Source organism: Aptenodytes forsteri, unplaced genomic scaffold, assembly GCF_000699145.1.
Source record: "Aptenodytes forsteri isolate BGI_AS27 unplaced genomic scaffold, ASM69914v1 Scaffold125, whole genome shotgun sequence".
NCBI classification, from domain to species: Eukaryota; Metazoa; Chordata; class Aves; order Sphenisciformes; family Spheniscidae; genus Aptenodytes; species Aptenodytes forsteri.
Window position 1 is genome coordinate 2,481,079 of NW_008794447.1, and position 10,191 is coordinate 2,491,269.

The 10,191-nt window shown below is 42.3% G+C and overlaps 1 protein-coding gene across 1 annotated transcript; it reads right to left on the reverse strand.

The window, feature by feature from the left end:
* Positions 1-708: 708 nt before the first annotated feature.
* On the reverse strand, positions 709-9,893 carry PCDH18 (protocadherin 18). The gene is made up of 4 exons (XM_009290289.2): positions 7,321-9,893; positions 6,294-6,379; positions 5,995-6,158; positions 709-1,714 (listed from the first exon to the last, which is right to left on the reverse strand). Exons 1-4 carry the CDS (start codon positions 9,823-9,825, stop codon positions 1,032-1,034), a joined length of 3,438 nt encoding a protein of 1,145 aa, XP_009288564.1. The 5' UTR covers positions 9,826-9,893; the 3' UTR covers positions 709-1,031.
* Between the last annotated feature and the right edge of the window lie 298 nt (positions 9,894-10,191).

Here is a 10,191-nt window from a genome sequence, read left to right on the forward strand (position 1 = left end):
CTTCAACTGGCTTTGCAGCGTAACAACGGCAGAACAAATTTTTTGCAGAGATAACATTGGAAGTCCCATCACTGAATTGCATGATTTGTTCACTTGGGAAAACGCTTACTTGTAAAAGAGAGGAAGACCCCAGCCTGCAATAATCCATTAATTAAATGGGGAAATGACTCTGTAGACCAAAAGCATAAAAATAAAAAGGACATTTTAGGTTTCATGGGAGTTGACAACTCTTTATTATAAGAATGAAACATTGCAACAAGGTGTTGGATCATTTATTGAAACTAATGTTTGCATAACTTTTCAGTGGTTTGAATTCGTATTTGTAACATTTGAGACTTAAAAGAAATAATAAGGGAAAGCAAAATCCCTCCTTTTTTTTTTTTTTTTTAACATCCCTGGGGGGAAAGAATGTTGGATTGTGAATTCGTATGTAACATTTGAGACTTAAAAGAAATAATAAGGGAAAGCAAAATCCCTCCTTTTTTTTTTTTAACATGCCTGTGTGGCAAGAATGCTGGAAGTTTGACAAGGGTGGTACCATCTATATACATTTAGGAAAACATGCTTGCTGTGGGTGTACAAAAATAAAATTTATTTGTTAAATTACACATAAATATAAGGTACAAATGTATTTTTAAAATACAGATAAAGATAATCACACTTGCATTGTGTACATATGAAAATACAGTATTTTAATCCTGTGTGGCAAGAATGCTGGAAGTTTGACAAGGGTGGTACCATCTATATACATTTAGGAAAACATGCTTGCTGTGGGTGTACAAAAATAAAATTTATTTGTTAAATTACACATAAATATAAGGTACAAATGTATTTTTAAAATACAGATAAAGATAATCACACTTGCATTGTGTACATATGAAAATACAGTATTTTAATATTCAACATACACAGACACATTTATGATAAATGCAACTAGTTGGCAATGCCAGTTCTTCTCAGTCTGTTTTTTGTTCTTTATTTTTTTCCCTTCCAGTTTTCCATAACTATGGAAAAATAGGCTTTTGAAACAATTAGTTCTGCCGGACATCTTGCAGCAGCTTGTTAATTTCTGCCACCAGCTCACTGGCATCCATGAGTTCGTGTTTACCATCACTGAGGTGGTTGAGCACGTTGTCAAAATCATCTTCTTCGTAATTCTCTGGGATCTCCTCCATGGCTGGCAGCCATTTAGAGGAAGGCTGCGCGCTCGAGTGAGTCCCCAGAGTGGGCCCGTTGTTGGCAGGATTTTGGAAATGTGTGCTGGCTGCCCAGGCTGCCACCCCCTGTGGATAATTTACAGTCTTGGCTGGCAAATGTCCCTTCCTGCGCTCCAACGAGTTGGAGCGATCCATCTCATTGCACTCCGTGTAGGCATCTAGCGAGGGAGGCAGCAGGCGCTGGAAGACGCTGCTCATTTCAGAGAGGAGAGAGGAGGTACAGGTGTCCCCTGACTCCTCCTCACTCTGGCAGTCTTTACCAAACGTTGAAAAGCTCTTCTTCTTCTCGCTGGCGTCAGCAGGCTGTGGATCTTCCTCAAGGCCCTGATGCTGCTGCTGCTGCTGCTGCAGCTGCAGCTGCTGCTGGGGCGACTGGAACTCCTCCCCAGGGATGAACATGTTACTTCTGTAATCAGAGGAGGGAGAGGGCAACGGCGGCATCCAGCACTGGTCGGAGTGCCCCAGAACCCTGCACTCCTCCGTGCACAGCCGCATCGCTGCAAGAGAGAAAAGAGGAGAGTGAGCATCCCCCTCCCATTGCAGATATCACTTACATTCGCAGGGACTAACACAAGGACTGAACTTCTCCAAAGATGTTCAAATCTGGTGTTTGGGTTCACTTTCTGTGTGCGGAAAGGTGGCAAATACAAATGGTCTGGATCTAAATGTACTTCCATTTCCGAATGGTCTCAAAAAATGAGAACGATAAATGCAGAACATGTAAGACAGTAATGCAATCTCTTAACCAGGGCTGAAGATAAACATGTAAATCCCAGGTGGAAAACACGCTTGTGACTTAAAGCCATTCGTTCCCTTTGTACAGCGCTGTTTCATTAAAAAAAATAAATAAAATTAAGGTGTTTCTACCTCCAAGCATTTACTTAAGTTTTAGTGAAGTCTTCCACATGCAATTAGAGAAGCATATCAGAGTAATAAAGTGGGAATAAATGGACAGGGAAAATAAAGAAGAAAGAACAATAACATGCAGAGGGATCATCCTCTTCATTAACACACCTCCTTTTGATCTGACAATGATGTGTATGTTGAATACAAGGTGATCCACTGCCATATTACCTTTTTAACTGAATCCGTTAAATTTTAATCCAGTATCAGAATACCTATGGCTTAATTCACACCCCATGTGGCTCCAGTGTTTATACTGGAGTCACTCTGAGGTGCACTTGCAGCTCTGTAGCTCAGGTTACTGGACCGTGCTGGCTCAGGCGTTGGCACAAGGTGGGCTTTAACCCACAAGGTGGGCATCCAGGCCAGCCAGGAGGGATGAAAAGCAGAAGACAACAGAGCCGCTCTTTCAGCTGCTTGGTTTTAGTGGTGTCTCTCAGGGAGAAGCAATACGATGGGGCAAGTGACCGCAACCCTGGGAGCTACGCTGTTCTGAACTGGCCCTTGGAGGGGCACCGCAAGAGTCCTCTGCAAACGCCTGAAGAGGTCTGGGAATGGTCCCTGGAAGCGGAGACAGGCAAAGCCCTATTTGACAGGCCTGCAAAGAGAGATGTGCCAGGAGAGAGGCCAAATTTTCCTCTCCAAAGGGAACCAACTCTGTAGGACACAAAGCCTCGGCTCAGGCTGGGCGCTGCCTGGGTGCCTGGCAGACCTGCTGGAAAAGACCTAGGCGCTGCAGGGGCCACTAGCTTGAATTTGAGCCACATACTTCAAAAGAAAGTTTTCAGAAATGCCAGACTCTTTGCATTATGCATATTTTGACCTTAAGAAGCTTTTGCCCTAATTCTCTATCAATTAATGGTTAGATTAGCCCACGCAGAATAGTTTCTTTTTCTTTCTCTCTTTATACATTGAATACCTAAGTAACGTTTGCAGTCATGCCCTGTAAGTTTTCCTCCCTTTCTCATCACGTTCCCCATCTGGCTCTGGATCCACTCAGTTTATCAAAAAATCTTTTTGCAATGGTGTAAGCAGAACTGAACAGAGTATTTCAGCTTAGGACGTGCCAGTGATTGATAAAGTCCTACTCTCATCCTGTCAGCGTTACTGATCTCTGTGCTTTACACAGCCTACCATATTGTTTGCTTTCCTAATGCCCTTTCCCTTCCTCTGAGTATAAACTTTCTCTGTGTCTTACATGTGAGAGTATGAATTTCTTCAAGAATACAGGCTGGATATTGCACAAGCTATTGCAACTGGCTTGCTGATCAGTGAGCTTCAAACAAAAAAAAGCAACCTAGAAAATATCCGTGCCTGAAGTTTTGATACGAGTGACTGAAATGCCTTCAAGTGCTTTGTTCCCATGTATGAAAAGCACGTGTGCCTTTTTACAGAAAATGCCTAAGAGTTAGGAAGGAGAAAAGATATCTAAGTGATCCATGGAGCCTGGACCAGCTCTCAACTCATCTCAGAAGGTGAGGATTACTCTTCTAATTAAGAAGACTCCCGTAAATTAATGGGAGACTTTCAGTGGTCTAGCATTTCATTAGTAGTGAGGGTTGTCTTATTGTGAGTTTTGTTACTGATGTTATCAGGATTGCTTTTGGTATAAAATAATAAATTCTGACATTCCTGAACATAAGATCGAAAGATACTCTGACGAAACTGAATGGTGTCACAGTGTGTCCTTAAATCAGCAATAAATAAAAAAAAAAAAGAGATGCACAAAAGCTTTTTTTTTTTTGCCAGAACTTAAAGCTTATCGGTGAGGATTTAAAAAGTGAGAGAGAAAGAAACAAGTCTTTCAAGGACAGTTATTGAACTTTCTGATCATGTCATTTTTGACATGGAATGGGACTGTCTCTGTTCCTTTCCAGTTCCACCTTAAAGGGACAAACTGAAAGGACGTTCTCACAGCATTTTGCCTGTGTCCAGCCTGACAATGCAGAAACCTTTCAAAATGGAGAACAGGAAACCTCCAGGAAGTTTTCTTTTCCTTTTTATTTGTTCGGATTGCAGATCAATTCAGGTCTCATCTGAGCAGGTTCAGCATACTTATCTGATGGATTAAGACCACGCATAGCGGCAAACGGACATCTGGGTGAGATTAAATGCCCATCTTGATAGCCCAACCCAGTTCTGTCGGTACTCAGCAGGAGTTTTCCTTACTTTGAATGTGATTAGCGTTGGGCAAAGGCCAGGCACTTCTGGAAATCCTACCCTTTGGCTTCCTATTTAGAGACCGAATTGCAAGAACTGAAAATGAGTCATGGGCATTTCAGCTAGCCAAGAGGGCAACCACTCCCGCCTGCAGGCAGCCCCCAGCTGCCCGCCGGGAAGGGGACAGCTCTTCCTTGGCAGCAGCGGGGCTGGATGCCAGTGCAAACACCATTGCATTTGATGTTCCCCTGGCAACTGAGAGCTCCAGCAGATCCCTCCCTGCCTCCTTGCCAGCCACAGGAGAGAATGAGACATGCCTCATGCTAGCTGGCAGAGAAATAAGTAGTAGGAGCTGGGGGAGATGAGGATAAAAAATATACTAGGACTCCAAATTTCAGTTAAGGATTCTGAAAAAATAGTAACTTTCCAAGGTCTCTGGTTTTGAAACACTGAGTACGTCAGACTAAGTTGAGGAGGTAGGTGAATGCCTGGGTAGGTGATGCAAGACCTAGTCTGGAGCAAAATATACAAAGAAAATTTTGAAGTTAAAATGTATAAGAAGAACAAATTAAACTTTTGTGGTTTACTCTTGCCTAGCCTAACAGCATATTTCTCCGGGTAAAACGCACCAAGGTCAGGTACAACCCCCTCACCGGTGTTTTCCGTGGCAGCAGAGGGAAGGAGCTGCAGCACTGCAGCTCCTCTCCTCCAGTCCTGGCCAATATGTGGGGGTCACTTTAGGAGGGAATATGCGCTGCACTGCCGCACAAAGCAACGTGCCCCTGTGTATAAAATGACTTTACTAAACTTTTTAAGTTTACACTCTTGGTTCAGTGAACCATACTGAAATTATCCGGCCCTGTTGGTTATACAGAGAAAACTAAATATGATCTGAAAGAAGTACAAGATCTAGGGTACAACCAGCGGCTGTATAATCATTAAAGTAATTACAAAATTCCCATATCTGTACTTAGCCTGATTTCCCATAGCCTCTTTTATTCAACTTATAACTGGGCATAAATTTAAAAGTGGTACTTCAAACACATGAATATGCACGTGTGTGTTTATCTCACTTTCACTCACCCTTTCCTAGCTTTTTTCTTGTCTGCCCTCTGCCCCTGAATTGTACCTCTTAAGCTCGCTCTTCTAGAAATTAGGGTTGCAAGATTTAAAGTCTGGGACATATTTAGATCCTTCCCTTGCCACTCAAGTTCGTTTTTCAGTGGGAAAAAATACACTTTTCTTTCTTCTCCATCCGTATTTCTAGACCACTTTCACAATCCAGTTCTGAACGGCAGAAGTTTGTATTGTGTGGATCAAACCCACTGTGGAAAATGTATCTCCCAAATTATAGTTTAGTGTATTTTTAACAAACCACAACTGCCTGGCTTTGCAAAACATCCACCCAGTCATTAAAAGTCTAAGGACATGGAGCAGATCGTGCTTTTGGGGAGAATTTGGAGCCAGCTCATGATGATGAGAATAATAGAAAAAAGTAGGCATTGCTCCGGGCAGATTTTCAGTTGTGTCTGAGGATTTATTTTACTAGATATGTGAAGACTTCAGCTCAATATTTATCATGAAACAGAGTAAAAAAGGAAGGAAACACAGGACTTGAAAGCTAAAGAATTTTTGCTTTCTCAGTAGTAGCTTTATCGAAGTGACAGCCAGGCAGCACTGTAAATAAACTGTTCAGCTTCCATTGTGCTCTTACCTGCAGGAATTCTCCCATCTGTAAGGAAAAGGTCACTGAATCCTTCCCCAAGAAGTCTGTCAATTGGAGACTCTCTCCCCAAATCATAATCACTGTCTCCAGCTTCGCTATCACCCCGGCCACTGTCTTTCAAGCTGAATTTATCCATATCTTGTAGGGCATACCTGTGAAGAGAATTGTGGTGATGGTAGGATTAAATTATCTCATGTACGTTATATTCTACTTTTTGATTAAAAATACATGTCTATACTTTCTGATACATGTACATGCATATACAGCAGAACAGTCCAGATCCTTACCTGTAGCTTCTGGAATACTTGTTTCCTCGAAAACTTGGTCTTGGTTGGTACTGGCCCTGGTGAAGCATCGAGAGAAGCTGAGAAACCTGCTAAAGAAAAGGTGAAAGGACTGATTCCTTGAAATGAAAGCTCAAATTCCCAGTTGTAAAACCACTAATTTGCTTCTCAGGTTTGTTTGTTGAGTGGGTTTTTTTTTTTCCTTTAAAGTTTAATTAAATCAACTTCCTGCACATATATAATGCAGTACAACAGACTATCTTGTAGTATAGTGTCTGCCACAGGAAACATCTGAGGACCTTGTACAATGAGGAAATGCACTGCTGTTCATTAGCCTCTGAACTCATAATAATTAATTCATTAACAAGTAAAACAAGTAATTAAACAGAGGTGGAGTTTTGCTTTAATAGATTAGAATCAATCCCTTACCATTCCAGGATCCTAATTCAAAATAAAATGTCATTGCTCTACAGGTAAAGAGTTACCAGGGCACAGCTCTCATTTAAGCCATTACATAGCAGTTGCAGTAAAAACTGAGATGGGTAGTCTCAATGTTTGAGATACTACGATCATATATTACAGCAGCTGTACTTAAACCGTGTCAGTGTTTAACCTTTCACTTCTCCATCCCCATTAATGAAAGAATTTCCTGTATTGTTTCTCTATATAAATACTCTGGCACTCTTTCTTAAACAGAGCTATACAGAGGGAAAGGGAAGGCAAGAAAGAAAGAGAAGTAAACCTGAGCAGAGTACCGTCTACGTTACACTCCATTGCTTCAACCTTACAGGGAAGAACCAAGAAATAATGCTATTAATAATAGATTTAATCCTGTTCCCCATGGTAATGGATTCAGTTGGTACTGGAATAAAACTGCAAAGCTGTGCCATCTAAAGAGAAATCCATAACACGTTCTCATTAGGCATAGACCTAATTGCCTATTGCTCTCACAGGTTGCATGCAGAGTACCTCCATGCTCCCAAGTGAATGCATGAGTGCATGGATGTGCAAAACGAGGTGTGGACCTTACCTCAACAGCCGGAGTAGCATGGGTGAGTTCCAGTGAGAAATTTTCAGGCACGTGGTTAGAGGAGATTGTCACCAGGCTGTTCAGCGATTGGTGGCTGTGGTGGCTCTGCCGGCTGCTCATTTGTCCCCTTTCCAGTGTCGGAGATGATGATGGAGAAGCTCTGTGGTGAGATCTGATGGGTAAAGTGCCGTTAACCGTTGGCACTAATGTAATGTCCCCTTTGTGGATCTGTCTTGAGGGTCGTTTTGGGTGGTGCTGGTAGGTCGATTCCGCCACGCGACAGTTGTAGGACCTGGTGTCCTTTTTCTCTCGATTACATCTTGTAGCAAAGATAACCATAATGACCAACAACACTGCACATATTGATCCTAAGGATATAATCGTTATCATGGAGACATCCAGGGAGGGTTGGCTTACCAAAGTTGCTTCTGTGCTTGAAAATGAATAGACATACTCAAAAACAGTACATTTCAGAAGTGCTTTAGTACTAAGCTGAGGACTGCCTTTATCCTGGACTATCACAAAAAACTCCCATTGTTTTGCTGGAACTGATTCAACACTCACATTGATAGAGATGTCACAAGTTTTGGGATCCATCACAAAGATGCTGTTTTCCTTGTCAGCTGCTATGGAGCAGCTGAGTTCAGAGTTCATACCAGAGTCTCTATCTGTAGCCCTTATCCTGGTGACAAGAAAGCCAATTCCAGCATCTTTAGGGATTGAGATTTCTGCTGTGCTGTTGCGTAGCGCTGGCCCCACAATGACAGGAGCATTGTCATTTTCATCGATGATGGTTAGTACAACCGTGGTATTGCTAACAAGCTGCTGACTCCCTCCATCCCTAGCTTGAACCATAAAGGCAATTTGATTTACTTCTTCATGATCAAAGGTTCTCAGGGCATAGATTGCCCCGTTGGAGGGGTCGATGGTCACATAGGTGGTTATAGAACTTCCCAAAATATAGCTCTCCAAAATAGTGTAGGTCACCTGCCCGTTGTCACCTAGATCTGGGTCTGTGGCTGTGACTGATGTGATGTAAGCTCCCGGAGAGTTATTTTCCAAGATAACAACTTCGTATCTGTTTGTCTGGAAGCGGGGTGGGTTGTCATTTTCATCACTGATTTGGACAGTGAAGTGTTTCACTGTGGAAAGACTTGGCGTTCCCTTGTCCTCCGCAATTACAGTCAAGCTGTATTCAGATCTCTTTTCCCTGTCTAGAGTGGCATTAGTCAAGATTAAATAGTTATTTTCATAAGTCTTTTGAAGTTTAAAGTGACCGTGTCCATGGAGCTTGCAAACTATCTCTCCATTCACGCCAGAGTCCTTGTCTTGCACTCTGACCAGGGCAACGAAAGTGTCCAGAGGTGACCCTTCAGAAATGTAAGCTATCTCTTCTTTCTCTGGGGACATCAGATTTAAGTTAATTTCGGGTCTGTTGTCATTCACATCCACAATTTTAATTATAATTTTGCAGTGAGCCGGAATAGAATTTGGTCCCAAATCTTGAGCCTGAGCATCAATTTCATAGGATTTGGTTACTTCATAGTCCACTTGCTTCAGGAGGGTCAGATGTCCTTTTTCTGAATCTATCTTAAAAGTCTCTATAATTTTGGCAGACACATGACTACTAAAAGAGTACACGACTTTACCATTAGCGCCCTCATCTGGATCAGTAGCATTGAGGTCTATGAGCAAAGTCCCAATCGGTGAATTTTCTAAGAGTTGGATTATATACGACTGTTGCTCGAAAACAGGGCTGTTGTCATTGGAATCAGAAATGCTTATTTTCAGGAGGGATGATCCAGATCTCTGAGGCACCCCTTTATCTGAAGCAGTGAGTTGGAGTTCGTAACTTGACTTCAACTCCCGGTCCAGCTCTCTAACCACGATCAGCTCTGCATACTTAGCACCATCAGTCCTAGTTCTCACCTCAATACTGAAAAAATCATTTGCAGAGAGGGAGTAAGTGTGAAGGGAGTTGTCCCCTACATCCGGATCGAAAGCGCTGTCCAAAGGGATCCGGGTTCCTACAGCTGCACTCTCTGATATTTCAATAGGGATAAGAGCTCTGGAAAACTGGGGAGAGTTGTCATTAATATCCAGCACTTCAACTTCAACATGGAAAAGCTGCAGATGTTCAGTGGGCAGAGTGATCACATCGAACTCTATGGAGCAGTTTAAGTTTTTCTGGCAGAGTTGTTCCCGGTCAATTTTAGCTCCTATGCTGATTTCTCCATTATCCTCACGGACTACAAGCAAGGGAGAATTCCCCCGCTGCATGGCTCGAAAACGAACCGAGGAAGGGTTAGGCATTTTTAATAAAACATCAGCCACATCCTCCGATAGTCTTGCAATTACTGATCCAACTCTCTGCTCCTCATAAATCCTGTATTTCAAATTCTTGCCCAGCACAGCCTTATCGAAAGATATTATCATCAGTGCAAAAATGAATATAAAGTGCATTTTACTGCCGATTCGGTGCATTTGTAAGTTTTTGCAATTCATTTCTCCAAGCAAGTTAAAAAGCAATTATTTCGACTTCCTCCGGTACCTTAAACCCAGCGCACATCTGGTCCTTTAAAACTTGAAAACGCCTTTTCTAGTCAGCCGAGTAGTAATATCTTACCAGATCAGAAAACTTTTTTTTTCTATACACACCGTGCCAGGACATCCAGATACAATCTGTACGCAATCCACGCTATTATTTCGATTCCTCCGGTACCTTAAACCCAGCGCACATCTGGTCCTCTAAAACTTGAAAACGCCTTTTCTAGTCAGCCGAGTAGTAATATCTTACCAGATCAGAAAACTTTTTTTTTCTATACACACCGTGCCAGGACATCCAGATACAATCTGTACGCAATCCACGCT